This window comes from Procambarus clarkii, chromosome 2, assembly GCF_040958095.1.
Source record: "Procambarus clarkii isolate CNS0578487 chromosome 2, FALCON_Pclarkii_2.0, whole genome shotgun sequence".
Lineage (NCBI taxonomy): Eukaryota > Metazoa > Arthropoda > Malacostraca > Decapoda > Cambaridae > Procambarus > Procambarus clarkii.
In genome coordinates this window covers 30,299,762-30,322,291 of record NC_091151.1, presented here as the reverse complement: position 1 = coordinate 30,322,291, position 22,530 = coordinate 30,299,762, and the positions used below count along the sequence as shown (strand labels likewise).

Below are 22,530 nucleotides of genomic sequence, written 5' to 3'. Positions count from 1 at the left end.
TGATAATGGGTCCTATTACATCTGTCCAGGAAGAGTTTCAGAGCAGGATTTGCATTTAAGAACAGGGTTTTGTAAATGTAGTTGACACAAGAGAATTTATGGAGTGAGATTATGTTCAGCATATTTAGGGAGTTAAACATGGGGGCTGAGTGTTGTCTGAAAGCAGAATTTGATATTATTCTGATAGCAGATTTTTGCTGGGTGATGATGGACTTGAGGTGGTTTGCAGTGGTTGAACCCCATGCACAGATACCATAGTTGAGATAGGGATAGATTAGTGCATAATATAGAGAGATGAGAGCAGAGTTAGGTACATAATATCTGATTTTGGAGAGTATTCCAACGGTTTTAGAGACTTTCTTAGTTATGTGTTGTATGTGGGTACTGAAGTTGAGTCTCTTGTCTAGGAATAGGCCAAGAAACTTTCTATCATTTTTATTGCTAATGTTTACATTGTCTATCTGAAGCTGAATTGCATTTGTAGATTTGCTTCCAAATAAGATGTAGTAGGTCTTTTCTAAGTTAAGTGTTTGTTTGTTGATTGACATCCATAAGTGGACCTTTTTTTAGTTCATTATTAACAACATTATTTAGTGTATGTGGGTTGGGGTTGGAGTAGATGAGGGTAGAATCATCAGCAAACAAAATAGGTTTCAGAATGTTAAAGACATTAGGCAGATCATTGATGTATATAAAAAATAGAAGAGGTCCCAAAATGCTGCCCTGTGGCACTCCAACGGTTATTGGTAGAATGGGAGAGGTTATATTATTGATGGCTACACATTGGTGTCTATTACTAAGATAGGATTGGATATAGTCCAGTGCAAGGCCTCGGATTCCATAATGATGGAGTTTACATAAGAGGTAATCGTGATTAACAGTATCAAAGGCCTTTCTCAGGTCACTGAAGAGTCCAATTGGAAACTCATTTTTGTCAAGGGCTGAGTAAATTATATCAAGGAGACTAATAATTGCATCGTTGGTACTCTTGTGGGAGCGGAAGCCAAACTGACAGGGGCTAAGAATGTCGAATTTTACGAGATAGGAGTAGAGCTGTTTGTAGATAAATTTTCAAATATTTTTGAAAGTATGGGTAGGTTCGATATTGGTCTGTAGTTGTTTATGTCTGACGGATTACCTCCTTTATGAACTGGCGTTACTCTTGCTTTTTTAAGGATATCAGGGAAGGTATGACACTCAAGGGATTTGTTGAACAGCAGAGTTATAGGTGGCGCAAGGGCATGGGAGGCGCTCTTGTATACAATGGATGGGATTTCACTGATGTTCCCAGCTTTGGTTTTTAGTGAGTGTATGATGGACACAACATCTGTCGGGCTGACTGGTGAAAGGAGAAGAGAGTTTGGATAGCATTAACAAGCATTAACGGTATGCATTAACAAGGGTACTGGCATACCTGGGTATGCACTATCAAGGACACTGGGGTACTTGGGTATGGGTTGCCGGGATTTGGATTAATTAAGTTGCTTGAACAGCTCCCCTCAACTATCAGCTGTTGTGATGAGTTATAATAATAACCTCTTGTGTTTGTGTGTTATAGACCTGGACGAGATCGAGCCCAGGGTGTGGCTACGGAAGTATATACTGTGGCTACAACTGTTGGAGCATAGCTGATGCATGTACCAGGTCAGACTGTCGCTCCCAAGTAAATCCTCGTATGTGTGAGGTGAGTGTTGGCTCAGTATCTTGTGTTCCTCTAAGAATGAGATTATTTTAATGAAGGTTATAATTTTTTGGTTAATTTAGGTTTACATAAATCTATAACGAGTATTCAAAATTCATATGAAACAATATTTAATTTTCAACAAATCTAAAAATATATGTATAAGATTTGTGATAAATATTATGCTGCCAAAATTCAAGTTATAATTCCTATGATTGTTTAATTAAATACCTAATCAAACTTAAAACTTAAGTTTGTGTACTTTCAATAATTTCTAAATGTCGAAATTACAGTATCCCTATTCCATGGATTTAAGTACTAGTATATTTATATATACTTTCAAGCAGACATTAACTTAATTAGTCCATCAGCGTAGTTTACACAATTTCCATTCGGAAAATATTTCATTATGGTATTTTGTCAGAGGTTTATGTGAGGTATTCATTCATTGAAATATTAAAAAAGGATTAATTCAGAGATTTTACTTTGTCAGGTTTCCACTCAATGAGATTTATATTAAAGGTTGTGATGATTATACTCAGGCTGTGATGATTAATTGGATATACTCAGTGATGATTATATCCAATGAGGTTTTCATTCAGCGAAGTTTTTATTCAGTGGTGGAGCTTTCATTTAGTGAAGTTCATAATCAGTGAGGTGTATATCCTTAATGATGTTTCTATTCACTGTTTGTATTGTATTCAGTGAAATTTATATTCAGTGGGTTTTGTATTTAGTGAGAATTTTGTTCAGTTAAGCTTTCGTTCTGTGAATTTTCTTGTGTTCATTTTTACATTACATAGCTTTTACCTCCTTGCTGGAGGTCATAGTTAATCCAATTTACATTATACATGTCACCAGATTCTCTTCATCCTACGCATTATATTCTCATTACACTGAAGGTGTTGTGTCTGTGGTAGGGATCGTTAGCCTGTTCTTCCACCGTGAGTGTGTCTTGGAGCCCAGAGACCAGAATTCATTCCCACCACATTGCTTCAATATTTTATAATACGCCATGTCTACTCATTCTCACCATTCACGCAAACACACGCGCGAGTGCGTGAACACACACCCACACACACATGTATGAGAGGTATGAGCTACGAGGAAAAGCTAAAGGAGCTGAAACTCAAGTCCCTGGAAGACGGAAGAGTAAGGAGAGACATGATAACCACCTACAGAATTCTCAGGGGAATTGGCAGGGTGGACGAAGACAAACTCTTTAGCACGGGTGGAACACGAACAAGGGGACACAGGTGGAAGCTGAATACCCAATTGAGCCACAGAGATATTAGAAAGAACTTTTTCAGCGTCAGAGTAGTCAACAGATGGAATGCATTAGGCAGTGATGTGGTGGAGACTGACTCCATACACAGTTTCATATGTAGATATGATTTAGCCCAGTAGGCTCAAGCATCTGTACACCAGATGATTGACAGATGAGAGGCGGGACCAAACAGCCAAAGCTCAACCCCCGCAAGCTTAAATAGGTGAGCACGCACACACACACACACACACACACACACACACACACACACACACACACACACACACACACACAGTGCAGCACAAGGTTAACACACCCTGTACCTCTACAGATGGTGAGAACGGGTAAGCTGAACGTGCCGAAGAAATTGCCAGAGGGGATGAACATGAGTAAGTTGTTAGTGATGTTTGTGGTGCAGGATACTAACCTACGAGTGTTGTTAGTGACTGATGTTTGTGGTGCAGGATACTAACCCATGAGTGTTGTTAGTGACTGGTGTTTGTGGCGCAGGATACTAACCCATGAGTGTTGTTAGTGACTGGTGTTTGTGGCGCAGGATACTAACCCACGAGTGTTGTTAGTGACTGGTGTTTGTGGCGCAGGATGCTAACCCCACGATTGTTGTTAGTGACTGGTGTTTGTGAATTGAATTGCTTTTGTGAACTGGTGATTTTGTGTATTTGGTGATTTGGAATCAAATCAACAAATGAAATTCAGCTTCAGAGAGACAATGTTAACATTAGTAGTAAAATGATGGAAAGTTTCTTGGCCTATTCCTTGACAAGAGACTCAACTTCAGTACCCACATACAACACATAACTAAGAAAGTCTTTAAAACAGTTGGGATACTCTCCAAAATCAGATATTATGTACCTAACTCTGCTCTCATCTCTCTATATTATGCACTAATCTATCCCTATCTCAACTATGGTATCTGTGCATGGGGTTCAACCACTGCAAACCACCTCAAGTCCATCATCACCCAGCAAAAATCTGCTATCAGAATAATAACAAATTCTGCTTTCAGACAACACTCAGCCCCCTCGTTTAACTCCCTAAAAATAATAAACATAATCTCACTCCACACATTCTCTTGTGTCAACTACATTTACAAAAACCTGTTCTTAAATGCAAATCCTGCTCTGAAACTCTCCCTGGACAGATGTAATAGGACCCATTATCACTACATCAGAAATAAATATCTTTGATATCCCCAGAGTCAAACTTAATCTGTGCAAACACTCTATGCAAATAAAGGGACCCAGTCTATGGAACTCTTTCCCTAATGAATTGAAAAGCTGTCCATCTTTTGCGTCATTCAAAAACAAAACTAAAAAGAACCTAATTTTATCATCATAGTTTTCTACCTTTTTTGTTGCTTTAAAATTGTTCTGTATCTATTGCTACCCAATCTCCCAATCTTTATGTACCCAGTCTGACCATCTTTATCATTGCGATCATTGCTGCCTTCCTATATGTGCTGTCAATTTGCTGTATGGTGCCTATTAATCTTCCTTTAAATTACCAATCAAGCTGTCAATGTAATCAGTCAGAGCTTTAATATACCAATGTGCTTTAATATACCTACTAATCTCTCTCATCTCATTTTTTTCTCTCTTGCAATGTATCTGTTATCATTTTATTAATTCCGCTAGAATTTACCTATTTAAAATTATCTGTTAGATTAAGGACCTGCCCGAAACGCTGCGCACACTAGTGGCTTTACAAGATTGTAAATTACCATTCTATGTATTCTCACAAACCCAATGTACCATCTTGTATATAAATAAATAAATAAATAAATAAATAAATAAATAAATAAATAAAATAAAGTAAAAAATGGCGGGAGACTTCAGAGCTCCGACCTATATGGAGTTATATCCGACCTATCTCAGTTCACCCGTGAACTGAGATAGAAGATTGTCAACACCTTGATAAGAGGATAAGCAGCCTCCTGATGGGGAAGATCACGAGGTGTTCAAAGGAGCACTATAGACACATCCACCCTCCATGATGGTGACCTTAGCAATGTCGTGGAGGAAAGAGGAATGGCGTTAAGTTCTTCTTGGTGATTTAAAGAAGTAAATGTTTATGCTTGACTGGTTTCTTGCAAACCCCCTGCAGAGATAATTGGTTGCTGTCTCTTATCAATCGGTTAGCCCGCCAGAGGCAGCCACATGTCGTTAGACATGCCAGGCGGTACCCCTAGTGCACTACCCCCTCCCCCCTACCCGTTGCCTACCCCCACGCCCTCCGCCGACGTCAACCATCTTGCTGCTACACACCGCTGCCTGCTACCTCTCTACACTGCTACTTTGTATAAACTAAGGAATTTAATGTGTGCGGACTAGCGTAACCCCAAACAAGCCCTTCACTCTAAACTGTATTAGTGAGAATGCCTTTCCTGTCCCATATTTATCTCGCTCTCCATTATTTAGGACATAACATAACCTTTTTCAGAAAGTTTTATCGCCTCCACGTAATTTGTCTTTGTCCTCTTAAACCTCAGATACCGACTTCATACACAGTTGCTTTAAACAAACAATCACCATCTTTGTCTGTTGCATGGGGCCCTTTTCCGCCTCCTTCAGCTAGTCTCCAACCCGAACCAAAGGTATTACCTGAGAGCCCCCAGCCGCCATCACACATGTAGTTTGTTGACAAAATCTTAACACATTTCTTTACTGGAGTGTCATTTTTTTCTACACACTTAGCGAAATCAGATACAAACACAGTCAATACCTAATAGATCACACAATTCTAAAGCTTATTTATTCCTTCCATACATCATACATTGTTTAATGTTTCATCCTGATAAGACGTAGATCTCTGCGTTCTTTATTTTCAATGAAAGTTGAAAATAGTCCTTGTAGGAGAGGCAAGGGGTAATAGCTTATTAAACGATTTAAGTTCCTTTAAGCAGATCAATACATCAAACATTTGTTCTGTTTCATAACGACGCTCCCATCAAATCTTTCTGCTCGTATTACATTCCTTGTGTGTGTACATCCTCTGTCTTACCAATTCTACTATAGCACCCAACTTTACCTTCCATTTTCTTGTTTTGGGTTTACTCTCCAATATGCAGTTAGCATCAAACGTTATTCTCAGAGACATTGAAAATACTCACAAAGTTTTAAAAATACTATTCATGGCATCAAAGTTATTCTCAGAGACATTGAGAATATGCACAAAGACATCAAATACTATTCATGTTATCAAAAGTTATTCTTAGAGACATTGAGAATACACACACACACCTTAGGAAGTGATGTGGTGGAGGCTGACTCCATACACAGTTTTAAGTGTAGATATGATAGAGCCCAATAGGCTCAGGAATCTGTACACCTGTTGATTGACGGTTGAGAGGTGGGACCAAAGAGCCAGAGCTCAACCCCCGCAAGCACAACTAGGTGAGTACAACTAGGTGAGTACACACACACACACACACTCACTTTGTTGGAAGACAAAAGAGTTAGGCGGGACATGATCACCACATTTAAGATTCTCAAGGGAATTGATAGGGTAGATAAAGACAGGCTATTTAACACAAGGGGCACACGCACTAGGGGACACAGGTGGAAACTGAGTGCCCAAATGAGCAACAGAGATATTAGAAAGAACTTTTTTAGTGTCAGAGTGGTTGACAAATGAAATGCGTTAGGAAGTGATGCGGTGGAGGCTGACTCCATACACAGTATCAAGTGTAGATGTGATAAAGCCCAATAGGCTCAGGAACTAGTACACCTGTTGATTGGCGGTTGAGAAGAGGGAGCAAAGAGCCAGAACACAACCCCCGCAGGCACAAATAGATGAGTACAAATTGGTGAGTACACACACACACACACACACACACTCTCCAGGTTTTCGACCTGGTTTTCACCCTGAACGACTCTGACATAAGAGAAATCAGTTTTGAGGACCCAGTAGGAATGAGCGACCACAGTGTATTGGTGTTTGAGTACCTGATTGAAGAAGGGTTATTGAACTCGAGGAGGGATACCGAAACCAAAAGGTTAGCATACCGAAAGGGAAACTATGAGGAGATAAGAAAATGCCAAGCAGATATAGCATGGGAAACAGAGCTCAGGGAAAAGAAGCCCAAGATATGATGGAATACATCACGCAAAAATGCAAGGACGCAGCAAACAAGTTTGTCCCAGTCCAAAAGGAAAACAGTGAAATGAAGATGAGAAACCCATGGTTTAATCAGAGATGTAGGCTAGCTAAGCAGCAAAGTAAAAGGGCATGGAGAAACTATAGGAATAACAGGACACTGGAGAGCAGAGAAAGATACCAGAATGCCAGGAATGAATATGTTAGCATGAGAAGAGAGGCAGAAAGACAATACGAAAATGACATCGCAAGCAAGGCAAAGACTCAGCCTAAATTGCTGCATAGCCACATCAGGAGAAAAACAACAGTAAAGGAACAGGTTATGAAATTAAGGATAGGGGCAGAAGGATTCACTACAAACGACAAGGAAGTGTGTGAGGAACTGAATAAGAAATTCCAAGAGGTCTTCACCTTAGAGCAAGGAGAAATCCTAGAGATAAGAGAGGGAATAGCTAACCAGGAACCACTGGAAGAGTTTGAGATTACCAGCGGGGAAGTAAGGAAGTGTTTACTAGAATTGGATGTGACAAAGGCTATAGGCCCAGATGGAATCTCCCCTTGGATACTAAAGGAAGGGGCAGAAGAACTGTGCCTCCCGCTCTCCATGGTGTATAACAAATCACTGGCAACAGGGGAACTGCCAGAAATTTGGAAAGCAGCTAACGTAGTCCCGATATACAAGAAAGGGGATAGACAGGAGGCACTGAATTACAGACCAGTGTCCCTAACCTGCATACCACACAAGATGATGGAGAAGATTGTGCGAAGAAAGCTAGTGGAGCACCTGGAGCGAAAGAACTTTGTAACACAGCATCAACATGGATTCAGGGATGGCAGGTCCTGCCTCACAGGGTTACTTGAATTCTATGACCAGGCAACAAAAATAAGGCAAGAAAGAGAAGGGTGGGCAGACTGCATATTTTTGGATTGTCAGAAAGCCTTTGACACAGTGCCACACAAGAGGCTAGTGAAAAAACTGGAGATGCAGGCTGGAGTGAAAGGGAAGGTACTCCGTTGGATACAGGAGTACCTAAGTAACAGGAGACAACGAGTCAGTGTGAGGGGTGAGGTCTCAGATTGGCGAGACGTTACGAGTGGAGTACCGCAGGGGTCAGTCCTTGGACCTATACTGTTTCTGATATATGTAAATGATCTTCCAGAGGGTATAGAATCGTTTCTCTCAATGTTTGACGATGATGCAAAAATTATGAGGAGGATTGAAACTGAGGACGATAGTAGGAGGCTACAAGATGACCTAGACAGACTGAGTGAATGGTCCAACAAATGGCTGTTGAAGTTCAACCCGAGTAAATGCAAAGTAATGAAACTAGGAGGTGGAAATAGGAGGCCAAACACAGGATACAGAATAGGAGATGAAGTACTTAATGAAACGAACAGAGAGAAAGATCTAGGAGTTGATATCACACCAAACCTGTCTCCTGAAGCCCACATAAAAAGAATAACGTCTGCGGCATATGCGAGGTTGGCTAACATCAGAACAGCGTTCAAGAACCTGTGTAAGGAATCATTCAGAATCTTGTACACCACATATATAAGACCAATCCTGGAGTATGCGGCCCCAGCATGGAGCCCGTACCTTGTCAAGCACAAGACGAAGCTGGAAAAAGTCCAAAGGTATGCCACTAGACTAGTCCCAGAACTAAGAGGCATGAGTTACGAGGAAAGGTTGCGGGAAATGCACCTTGCGACACTGGAAGACAGAAGAGTAAGAGGAGACATGATCACAACCTACAAAATCCTCAGAGGAATCGACAGGGTAAACAAGGATAAACTATTCAACACTGGTGGGACGCGAACAAGGGGACACAGGTGGAAACTGAGTACCCACATGAGCCACAGAGACGTTAGAAGGAACTTTTTCAGTGTCAGAGTAGTTAACGGATGGAATGCATTAGGCAGTGATGTGGTGGAGGCTGACTCCATACACAGTTTTAAATGTAGATATGATAGAGCCCAGTAGGCTCAGGAATCTGTACACCAGTTGATTGACAGTTGAGAGGCGGGACCAAAGAGCCAAAGCTCAACCCCCGCAAGCACAAATAGGTGAGTACAAATAGGTGAGTACAGGGAGGGAGGGAGCCGGCCGACCGAGCGGACAGCACGCTGTACACGTGATCCTGTGGTCCCGGGTTCGATCTCGGGCGCCGGTGAGAAACTATGGGCAAAGTTTCTTTCACCCTATGCCCCTGTTACCTAGCAGTAAATAGGTACATGGGAGTTAGTCAGCTGTCACGGGTTGCTTCCTGGTGTGTGTGTGTGTGTGTGTGTGTGGTGTGGAAAAAAAATAGTAGTAGTAGTTAGTAACAGTTGATTGACAATTGAGAGGCGGGCCGAAAGAGCAGAGCTCAACCCCCGCAAGCACAACTAGGTGAATACACACACACACACACACACACACACACACACACACACACACACACACACACACACAGACACACACACACACACACACACACACACACGCCATCATGGAGCCCCCACCTGAAGAAACACATAAAGAAACTGGAGAAGGTTCAGAGGTTTGTGACGATTCTTGTCCCAGAGTTACGAGGGATGAGATATGAAGAGCGTCTGAAGGAACTGAACCTTACGACACTAGAGAAAAAAGGGAGAGAGGAGATATGATAGAGACATATAAAATACTCGGGTGAATTGGCAAAGTGGAAATTGATGAAATGTTCACACGTAATAATAACAGAACGAGGGGACATGGGTGGAAACTGGAAACTCACATGAGTCACAGATGTCGGAAAATCCGACAGCATTTAATATATCATACAGACAGATAATAATTGCTGCTGTATTACCAACAAGTTACCCATAGAAAACGTAACTTCTAGTGGAATTACCGTCTAAAGAAAACGGGATATCATCACCACACACCATTATAAATTCACCAGCTATTCTGCTGGGAATTATTCTTAAATACATTAGTCTTTGGACTTTACCATCATAAAACATCTCATATAAATTAACTTAATTATCAATATTAGAGTAAATGTGACCCTTCTATCACTTATTGACATCTGGACAATGTAGGCCAGGCGTCAGTGGAGAAGGAGGGCAGCCATTGTTGTTGTCACCTCCGAGACGCGTGGAGCAAATTCGGCTCCTATTATATCTGGACAATGTCGGCCAGTAGCGTCAGTAGTATGGAGTGTTAGACATTGCTATTGTTGATACTAGACCAGAGGCTCATGGGAGCAAATACGGCTCCTGTTAATTTTACTTGGACGTAGTGTTATGGAAACCAAAGGTGTGCCATCTTCAACACGCTGTCAACAAATTCAAGTTAAGTGTTCTTTCCGAAACCCATGTATCTTTCATTTATGGCCATTAATGTCATTATATAGGGTGACCCGGTTAGAGCACGTGGTAGCCTCATACTAAAGGTAATTAAGCCAGGTCTTTAAGGTTCCATGTACAGTGTTTTCTCTGATATAGCTTGTCATATATAGGTATCTGGCTTTACAGCTAGCGCCCTTTTGACAGGTCAAGACGAGGAAGCATGCTTTGTACATCAGTTACCAGGGTGATGGAAGCTACCTCAAAGAGGGAAAATGTGGTGTCTACATCCTGGTTATACCTGCTGTACAAATAAGATAAGGAACCTCTTCAATGTATGTAGTCTAATACTGTAGTTTGATTGGCTGCATATATATAAATTAATATAAACCCCCCCTAATGTGTAGAGGATCGATTTGTGAGATTGAGATTATTGCAGAAATACAGTCCCCTTAACATCATACAAATTGCTATCGAAGTATATAAATTAACGTAAATATAAATTCTATATATATTCATATAAATTAAATAAATATAAATCTCACAGGTCGGTTCCCACATTATTTGGTCCTTCGAAACCGAATTATTTGGTCATCTTCGAACCGGATGACGGATTATTTGATCCTTTGAACCCACATTTGGTCATCTTAGTACCGCATGAACCAGTTAACCAGTGGATTCATTAAATATACTAGTGCAGTGTGATTTAAACAAAGGCCAGCCAGTCAAAGACAGCGGCGTTGCCTCGTGGGAGCTCACGAGCCCCCCTCAACTGAGTTCAGCTTCGTCAGCGGTTTCATGCACACCCACAGATATTTGGTGGCGTGTTATTTCGTGAAATGACAGCGCTAATATTGAAGCCAGCCAAATTAGTGACTGTGTCTTCGCGATATTGTTCAAGGATTTCGTGGTGTTAAATTTCGCGAGAGATTGTCTACGAATTTTGTGGACTTTATTTCGCGAGGTCACTAATAATATTTAATACTTCTTGATAATATTAGAAGTTTCATAGAGGCTAATTAAGAGGCTATTATCAATAATTGTGTATATTATTTCTCCAAAACAGAGAATCATTTAATATATATTGCACTAGTGATCACAGTATAATATTTACTAATTGCCAACCCACAACAGGGTAGGATATTAAAATTGACTAGTTGAACTATTATTGTTCATCTTAGTCCCATTATTACCATAGTCAGTTGTACTATATTCAACAACCTATCCCCATTAATGAATGGTCCAGACCCTATTTTGGGTGTAATTTTGATCAACTCGAATTGAGTTGAATATATAATAATTTACTTATGATCATTACACCTTTGAGTGATTAATTAGTGTCTCTACCATCCTAGGGTGATATAGAAGAGCTAACCTAAAGGTACTTCCAGTGACACTGGTTTATCACTCAAATCATTAGTGTGTATGATTGTATATATATAATGTGTATTAATTTTAAGTGCTAACCTCTAGTAGAGGTAGGATTATTGCCTAGTGAGTGCAGAATTTACCCAAGGCTACCATCAGTACTTGTTCAGTATTATGAGCGACCCAAGTACAAGCCCCACAAGGCTTCACCAACGAGCCAGTATGGATAATGCAGGGAGAATGAAAAGAACCCTTGCAGGTCTTAAAGGCCACTTAACAAGACAGATCAAGAAATGTGAAGATTTGTCACAACAATCTCAAGTTGATTATGCTGACCTGGAAAGCTATTATCAAGCAGCTGCAGGTAAATTTGAGCAAATCAAATGTCAAATAGCAACATATGTGGCTGAACTTGCCAACACCAATTTATCAGAAACAGAAATAGACGACATTATGGTTGATCTTGCGAATTATGAAGATCACACTCAGGCCACGTTACAGCCTTATGTCAAATTAATTGCCCAGAACAAGGCAACAGCAACAACAACAACAGTTGCATCTAATAGGAGTCAAGCAGAAGCTCGACTCCCTCCAATTAATTTACCCACTTTCTCAGGAAAAGATGAGGAAGATTGGGACGAATTTTGGAACAAATTCGTTGACCTTGTGGACTCAAAACAATCTTTACCAAAGAGTAGTAAATTCTCTTATTTGCAAGGCCAATTATCAGGTGAGGCTAAAACAGTAGTATCCCATCTGAGATTAACTAATGACGGCTATGATCCGGCAGTAAAACTCCTCAAGGATAATTATGCTGATCCAGAAGTAAGAACATCACATTTAGTTCATGAGCTGTTGCATTTACCCCCACCGGAGGCTTCAGCTGATTCACTCCAAGTCTTCAAGCTGGAGGTAGAATCATTGATCAATGCCCTCAGCCTGACAGCAGATACAAACGGGGCTGAGTGGGTGTTGAAAATAATTGTCCAGGAGAAAATACCTAGGGACATATTGAGACAAATGAGTGCTCATTACAATAAAAGCATCTTATCCATGAGTGAAATATCTGAAGGTTTAAAGTTAGTAGTTCATCAATTACGAACACATGACAAATTAAAACCACCAAGTAAACCCTCAGAAACCAATAATAGTAAACCACAGAGTACCAAAGGTACTCCAAATCAATCTAGACAATATAATTCAACACCAAAGTGGAACAGTAGCAGTGTGGGCGTATATGCAGTGGGACCCTCCAAGCCTATAGTTACCATGTCACCCAAGAACGTGACACCAAAGGGTACTGGAAGCTATGGAACATGTTTGTTCTGCAATGAGAAACATTCAATGTACCACTGCCCTAATTTTCCTGATAGTGACGCCCGTGTTGAGCGACTCAAAGATTTGCAACATTGCACGAGGTGCCTCAGGAAACATAACATCAAGGACTGTGATACCCAATTACACACCTGTAATAGGTGTAACAAAGGTCAGCACCATGCAGCATTGTGCAGAGACACCAAAACAACGTCTCCAAACCCCAAGGTGGAAGATAGCATTCCCACCACAGTACAGTACTGCAAGGTGCAACAAACAAAGAGTGTCCAATCGGCAAAGTCTAAAGGTAATACGACTTTGCCTACTGCCCAAATTACCATCCTGAATAAGAGGGCCAAGGTCCATACCCGTGGGTTGTTTGACCAAGGATCCCAGAGAACATATATCACTAAAAAGTTGGCAGATGAACTACAATTAAGGCCTGTAGCCCAGATGTCATTCAATATCTCAGGGTTTGTAACAGATGCAGGACCTCAAGTCTACCAGGTGGTACAACCATCAGTACGTTTAGGCAGGTACGTCTGTCGAGTACAAGCCATTGTGGTGGACAAAGTACCAGTAGACCTACAAGTTCAAGGTCTGAGAGCAACAGCCAAATTCCTGAGAAATAGAGGAATAAAATTGGCAGATAATATTAAGTCTGATCACCTCACCGACTTCGGTCTCCTTGTAGGGACAGACTATTGTCATCGATTCATCGGTAGCCCTACTAAATATCAGGGCATAACCATGTTAAACTCTGCAGGAGGTAAATTACTCTCAGGCCCAGTATCAAGCCTGAGGAGACCTATGGCTGCAGATAAACAATACTAATAGAAATCTAAATTTGTCAGCTGATTATATTTCTCCAGTAGCATTATACTTAGGAGATTACAGCTGACTATAGTAACAGAGGTTGATGTTAGTATCATCATTTAAAGCTGAAGATGAGTTCATGAGGCCTCAGTGGCAAATCAGTGAACAGTAGCCTAAACAGCTACAAGTCACTGCGACCAATGTCACTGAACCCACTGCAGTCTCAGAACCATACTTTACTTTAATGATGAGCTATTCAATCTTCTGAATCAATTAACTAAATTAAACCCCAATAAATCTGATGACTGATTTGATACATTTATTATTTAATCAAGATGTATTCCATGGGCCTCAGTGTTTATATATCAGTGACCAGTTACCTGAAGAAACTTCAAGTTATATCTAATGTCACTGATATCACTGCAGTCCCTGAATCATACTTGACTGTAGTACTTGATCACATTCAGTCTTCTGGGTTAAATAATATGTAATAAGGCTTGAATATTAGCCTTACAAGAGTTAACAGGGAAATGAAATCGCATTAGACTTCTAACCCCTGCAACTCTAGTACGGGACATCCGTCCTGTACGAACAGACACACAAATGTGTGATTACTAACTACTAACATCAAATCTCATAATAATTCGAAGGAGGAGTATCGGTGTTCGTCTGTTCTAATTAGGACTTCGACCCGTGAGCAGCCCCTGGGGAATTATGTCGGAAAATCCGACAGCATTTAATATATCATACAGACAGATAATAATTGCTGCTGTATTACTAACAAGTTACCCATAGAAAACGTAACTTGTAGTGGAATTACCGTCTAAAGAAAACGGGATATCATCACCACACACCATTATAAATTCACCAGCTATTCTGCTGGGAATTATTCTTAAATACATTAGTCTTTGGACTTTACCATCATAAAACATCTCATATAAATTAACTTAATTATCAATATTAAAGTAGAGTAAATGTGACCCTTTTATCACTTATTGACATCTGGACAATGTAGGCCAGGCGTCAGTGGGGAAGGAGGGCAGCCATTGTTGTTGTCACCTCCGAGACGCGTGGAGAAAATTCGGCTCCTATTATATCTGGACAATGTCGGCCAGTAGCGTCAGTAGTATGGAGTGTTAGACATTGCTATTGTTGATACTAGACCAGAGGCTCACGGGAGCAAATACGGCTCCTGTTAATTTTACTTGGACGTAGTGTTATGGAAACCAAAGGTGTACCATCTTCAACACGCTGTCAACAAATTCAAGTTAAGTGTTCTTTCCGAAACCTATGTATCTTTCATTAATGGCCATTAATGTCAATATATAGGGTGACCTAGTTAGAGCACGTGGTAGCCTCATACTAAAGGTAATTAAGCCAGGTCTTTAAGGTTCCATGTACAGTGTTTTCTCTGATATAGCTTGTCATATATAGGTATCTGGCTTTACAGCTAGCGCCCTTTTGACAGGTCAAGACGAGGAAGCATGCTTTGTACATCAGTTACCAGGGTGATGGAAGCTACCTCAAAGAGGGAAAATGTGGTGTCTACATCCTGGTTATACCTGCTGTACAAATAAGATAAGGAACCTCTTCAATGTATGTAGTCTAATACTGTAGTTTGATTGGCTGCATATATATAAATTAATATAAACCCCCCCTAATGTGTTGAGGATCGATTTGTGAGATTATGAGATTATTGCAGAAATACAGTCCACTTATCATTATACAAATTGCTATCGAAGTATATAAATTAACGTAAATATTAATTCTATATATATTCATATAAATTAAATAAATATAAATCTCACAGGTCGGTTCCCACAACAGAGATGTTAGGAAGTTTTCTTTTAGCGTGAGAGTAGTGGAAAAATGGAATGCACTTGGGGAACAGGTTGTGGAAGCAAATACTATTCATAATTTTAAAACTAGGTATGATAGGGAAATGGGACAGGAGTCATTGCTGTAAACAACCGATAGCTGGAAAGGCGGGATCCAAGAGCCAATGCTCGATCCTGCAAGCACAAATAGGTGAGTACACACACACACACACACAAAGATTTAACGGTATGCCACCAGGCTCGTCCCAGAACTGAGAGGAATGACCTACGAGGAAAGGCTAAAAGAGCCGAACCTCACGTCCCTGGAAAACAGAAGAGTAAGGGGAGACGTGATAACTACCTACGAAATTCTCAGGGGAATTGACAGGGTGGACAAAGACAAACTCTTCAGCACGGGTGGGACACGAACAAGGGGACGCAGGTGGAAATTTAGTACCCAGATGAGCCACAGAGACGTTAGAAAGAATTTTTTCAGTGTCAGAGAAGTTAATAAATGGAATGTACTAGGAAGTGATGTGGTGGAGGCTGACTCCATACACAGTTTCAAATGTAGATATGTAGAAATCTGTACATCAGTTGATTGACAGCTGAGAGGCGGGACCAAAGAGACAAAGCTCAACCCCCGCAAGCACAATTAGGTGAGTACACTGAGAAAGAGAGAAAGGTATTCTCCACTCTGTACACTGACAGAGGACATAGACGAAATGTTCACACGGAATAGTAACAGAACGAGAGGACATGGGTGGAAGCTGGAAACTCAGATGAGTCACAGAGATGTTGGGAAGTTTTTTTTTAGCGTGAGAGTAGTGGAAAAGTGGAATGCACTTAAGGAGCAGGGTATGGAAGCAAATTCTATTCGTAATTTTAAAACTAGGTATGATAGGAAAATAAGGACCGGGGTCATTGCTGTAAACAACCAATGGCTCGAAAGGCGGGATCCAAGAGTCAATGCTCGATCCTGCAGACACAAATAGGTGAGTACACACACACATCAGAAATACTATTCACGATATCAAAAGTTATTCTCAGAGACATTGAGAATACACACACACAATACATCAAAATTACTATTAGAATCAATTACTGAAACCATCATGACCTGTTGTAATAACCACAGTTGCCCCATACTATGGGTTCTGCTCCGAACTCACACCATCATCAAACACTTATTCAATATCCAGATGTTCTCTTTCTTTCTTTTTACTTTCTTTCTTTCTCTTGTTTCGGTTCTTAGCCTACACCAGACTCACTTAGTTTTTGCAGTGTTAAATTTTACACAGTGACAAGATTTTGCAGTGCGCCAAGTTTTAAGAGATTTCTCTGTGTATTAATTAATTACAGTCTTGACTATGCTATATGAAGATCATCGATTCTTATTTTACTGATTTTTACTGATTATTTACGGAATCCCCGAGTAGATAAAGATAAAATGTTTGACACGGTTATGCAAACAAGGAACACAGGAGGACACCGTATACCTAAAATGAGCTACAGGAGCGTTAGAAAGACCTTTTTCAGTAAGAGCAGTTAACAGAAGGAACGCATTAGGTAAGTAAGAGTCGAAGAAAGACTCAATACTGTCACTCGTCACTCACCTTGGCCTTGTATGACGGGAGTTACAGTTAAACAACGGAGGTGTATGTTAATGATCCTATAACCCAACCCCGCGGGTCTTTACTCCCTCTACTGGGGTACCGTTGACCACACCCAGGGCGCTCTTCAAATCATGCCTCAAGTCCGGTCACCACCACTTGACAATGGACCCAAGGGGGAGAGGAGAAAGCCCAGCACACACTGCCTGTGCTCGATCCTGCAATATGCAACAACACCACTGGGCCAGCCCACCTACACGTACAAAGTTTTGCCGGACCTCCGGCCTTACCTCAGTTCTCACCCTTTATTCCGGTCAACAGCTGGGTAATCTTCTCTGCAGATCGATTGATTGATGAAGATTAAGCCACCCAAAAGGTGGCATGGGCATTAATAGCCCGTAAGTGGTGGCCCTTTGGAGCCTTTACCAGCATCATTAGCTGATACTGGAGATCTGTGGAGGTGCGACTGCACCCTATGGAGAGGTCGGGACCTCTGATGATCTCTGCGTCCCAGCAACGCTTTTATTTCAAATTTGATAGTGTTGCCACCCATGGTCTCTTTTTCATTTATTACCAGTACTAGCGTGGTGCAATCTAATATAATTTGTTTACAATGCTCAATGAGATGGAGGAGACATACAAAAGCGATGATAAAAAGGGATAAAGTTTACTGAAGAGAAAACTACATAAACATGAGAGCAATATACATGTAATAATTTTTTTTTTTTTTGAGATATATACAAGAGTTGTTACATTCTTGTACAGCCACTAGTACGCGTAGCGTTTCGGGCAGGTCTCTGGAATACGATCCCCGCCACGAAGATTCGTTTTTTCATCCAAGTGCACATTTTACTGTTGCGTTAAACAGAGGCTACAGTTAAGGATTTGCGCCCAGTAAATCCTCCCCGGCCAGGATACGAACCCATGACATAGCGCTCGCGGAACGCCAGGCGAGTGTCTTACCACTACACCACGGAGACTAATATATTTATACTACAATACCTATACCACCTACTACAATATATATATATTATATATATAATATATATATTGTAGTAGTGGACAGCAGCGCTTCTCTGGTGACCGCTGACAACTTGTGTCAGCTGGGCGAGTTTAAAGGATCTCGGCTCCCCCCACAAGGCGATTAACTTCCTGTAGACACAGTCCTCTTGGATCGGCCACTCGCTGTCTTCACCAGGTAGTAGATAACATATGCAAGCTGGCCTTCTACTACTAAGAATCTACTTCTAAGAATCAATAGACATTCTAGTAACATCCTATATATACTTCTAGGCCTATATTGCCTAATTATCAAGGGAAATGGGAGGGAATATAATGATCTACCTTTAACATATCCTGCCCTCAGATGCCTGGACTCCGATGGTCGTCGTGGTCCTCGGTCCCTCACGTCGTTCCTCGGCGTTCCGGTCGAGTTACTAGGTGATGTGAAGCTGCGCGTCGTTGCCGTACTCGCTCCCAAATGTGCAGTTCCTGATCGCTGGCCAGGCCAGTGGTCCATGCTCACGTCGTCTCCCTCGATTGCTCCTTCACTGAGACCAAATACTCATAGATTCAGAAGCGGCTTCTTCTTTCTGAGTTCCTAGTGGATGCGATCCAATCGCAGCAGTTCTGAACACCTCGGAGTTCTGCTGGCGGGGAGCCACGCACCGCTCCTGTCGTCGCCACTCTTGACTCCTCCAAGACTATCAGCTCACAGTCCTCGGCGCCCTTACACCGCTGGAACTCGGCTTCCTCGCACTTCCCTCAAGTGTGTTAGTCTTCTGTAGTCACTGCAAATATGTTAGGTTGCGTATTCCACTGGATGAGGCGCCTGGACCTCCGAACTTGAGAGCTCAATCAGGGCACGTCTGCTCGTCGTGAATCTCTGAGCGCCCAGCACTCTGCAAGCCCTCAGCCCGGCCTCCCGGTGATGTCACAGCACCCAGGGGTAGGCTCTCATTGGTCACTCTCGTCACGTGACCACAGCCAGCCAATAGCCAGCCTGCTGGCATCGTCACGATTTTGGCAAACTTTTGTCAGCCCCTCGCCAGTTTGTGTACACCAAGGTCGTAAACCCCCTTGCAAGCCAAAACTAAAATAACAATTTTACACCTGAATAAGTACTCATGCTAGCTGTCACCTATGTCAAACGAATCCCTGCACCTCGGGGAACCTGCAGGGTGTAGAGATATGACTCTTCTCACTGGATAAGGGAAGATAAAGGAGAGCACTATAACAATACACAGTTTCAAATGTAGATATGATAGAGTCCAGTAGACTCAGGAAACTGTTCATCACTTGTGTGACAGTTGAGAGGTGGGATACACAATTACTATTTCACTACATTTTGTAAAACTCATATCCAAGTGTTTATGCATTTTCAAGATAAAATTGATTAAGAGAGGTATTTATATATATTCAAGTAGTATTATTTAAGATGAGGTGATTATGCATGCACGTGCTGGCTATATTTGTTAAATATAATATCCTCACCCTATCCTTTCAGTTAAAGTTTTTCTTCAAGTAATTCAAACATTGTTTCTCCTCTGTGTATGTTGTGTTTAATATTTGATTTAGGTTCTTCTTCCCTTTTAACATTCTCTTTCCTCCCATAAGCTAATTATCTGGTACCATATCTTTTTCTCCCTCGTTTATACTCTCTACGTTTTATTTTAATTTTCAATGTCTTAGCTATTCATATCTCTTTCTCATTCTTTTCTCAGTGTAATCAGATCTGTCTCAATGCCTCAGCTTCTGTTTCTCTTTCTTATTTTTGACATAATGACATCGCAACACACTGACATCGCTAAGGATACGCTTATCAGCTACCCAAATCAGCTAACCTCCCCCATACCATTCACATCCTCCTCTACATACCTGCCCATACGTCACGCTGCCTCCTACTCCTACTCATCTCTCAACCAATTACCTGCACACACCTTTCTGTTCACCCCCCCCACACATCCTCGACGTCGTCACATTTAAATACTTACTAATCGACCCATATGATAGATATACCCACACTCTACTCCCTCACATAACTCCTCCCACTTCACCACCTTTAACCCATATGGTCTCTTACTATATACAGAAAAACTCTTCCTCTCTCCCCCATCACCTTTAAAATAGTTAACTACACCTATCACACTCCAGGGTGGAGCTTAACCCCCGCAACCCTTACCCACCTCCATACGCCGTAAACGATGCGCTCCAACTGCCAGCTGATGCGCTTGTTTACACCAGCTGGCAGGAGGAACGCATCGTCTATGGCGTAAGTCACTCTACTGCCCTTCCCCATGACCACCATAACACAACCTTCCTGTCCCCAGCAACATGGGCCCTCCCCCATGACCACCATAACACAACCTTCCTGCCCCAGCAACATGGGGCCCTCCCCCATGACCACCATGACACAACCTTCCTGCCCCAGCAACATGGGCCCTCCCCCATGACCACCATAACACAACCTTCCTGCCCCAGCAACATGGGCCCTCCCCTATGACCACCCTAACACAACCTTCCTGCCCCCAGCAACATGGGGCCCTCCTCCATGACCACCATAACACAACCTTCCTGCCCCAGCAACATGGGGCCCTCCACCATGACCACCATAACACAACCTTCCTGCCCCAGCAACATGGGGCCCTCCACCGTGACCACCATAACACAACCTTCCTGCCCCCAGCAACATGGGGCCCTCCACCGTGACCACCATAACACAACCTTCCTGCCCCCAGCAACATGGGGCCCTCCACCGTGACCACCATAACACAACCTTCCTTCCCCCCAGCAACATGGGGCCCTCCACCATGACCACCATAACACAACCTTCCTGCCCCCAGCAACATGGGGCCCTCCACCGTGACCACCATAACACAACCTTCCTTCCCCCCAGCAACATGGGGCCCTCCACCATGACCACCATAACACAACCTTCCTGCCCCCAGCAACATGGGGCCCTCCACCGTGACCACCATAACACAATCTTCCTGCCCCCAGCAACATGGGGCCCTCCACCATGACCACCATAACACAACCTTCCTGCCCCCAGCAACATGGGGCCCTCCACCGTGACCACCATAACACAACCTTCCTGCCCCCAGCAACATAGGGCCCTCCACCGTGACCACCATAACACAACCTTCCTGCCCCCAGCAACATGGGGCCCTCCACCGTGACCACCATAACACAACCTTCCTGCCCCCAGCAACATGGGGCCCTCCACCATGACCACCATAACAACCTTCCTGTCCCCAGCAACATGGGCCCTCCACCATTACTACCATAACACAACCTTCCTGCCCCCAGCAACATGGGCCCTCCACCGTGACCACCATAACACAACCTTCCTGCCCCCAGCAACATGGGGCCCTCCACCGTGACCACCATAACACAACCTTCCTGCCCCCAGCAACATGGGGCCCTCCACCGTGACCACCATAACACAACATTCCTTCCCCCCAGCAACATGGGGCCCTCCACCATGACCACCATAACACAACCTTCCTGCCCCCAGCAACATGGGGCCCTCCACCGTGACCACCATAACACAACCTTCCTGCCCCCAGCAACATGGGGCCCTCCACCATGACCACCATAACACAACCTTCCTGCCCCCAGCAACATGGGGCCCTCCACCGTGACCACCATAACACAACCTTCCTGCCCCCAGCAACATAGGGCCCTCCACCGTGACCACCATAACACGACCTTCCTGCCCGCAGCAACATGGGGCCCTCCACCGTGACCACCATAACACAACCTTCCTTCCCCCCAGCAACATGGGGCCCTCCACCGTGACCACCATAACACAACCTTCCTGCCTCCAGCAACATGGGCCCTCCACCATAACCACCATAACAACCTTCCTGTCCCCAGCAACATGGGCCCTCCACCATTACTACCATAACACAACCTTCCTGCCCCCAGCAACATGGGCCCTCCACCGTGACCACCATAACACAACCTTCCTGTCCCCAGCAACATGGGGCCTTCCACCATGACCACCATAACACAACCTTCCTGCCCCCAGCAACATGGGGCCCTCCACCATGACCACCATAACACAAGATTCCTGCCACAAGCAACATGGGGCCCTCCACCATGACCACCATAACACAACCTTCCTGTCCCCAGCAACATGGGGCCCTCCACCATGACCACCATAACACAACCTTCCTGTCCCCAGCAACATGGGGCCCTCTACCATGACCACCATAACACAACCTTCCT

General features: G+C 42.9%; 1 protein-coding gene across 1 annotated transcript in view; it reads left to right on the top strand.

Moving 5' to 3' along the window:
• LOC123751924 (uncharacterized) overlaps window positions 1-22,530 on the top strand; it is a 61,852-nt gene that overhangs the window by 12,351 nt on the left and 26,971 nt on the right. The window contains exons 4-5 of the mRNA XM_069324027.1: window positions 1,559-1,684; window positions 3,280-3,337. Of these exons, the coding sequence (XP_069180128.1) occupies window positions 1,559-1,684; window positions 3,280-3,337 (184 nt within the window). The remainder of the gene's footprint in view (window positions 1-1,558; window positions 1,685-3,279; window positions 3,338-22,530) is intronic.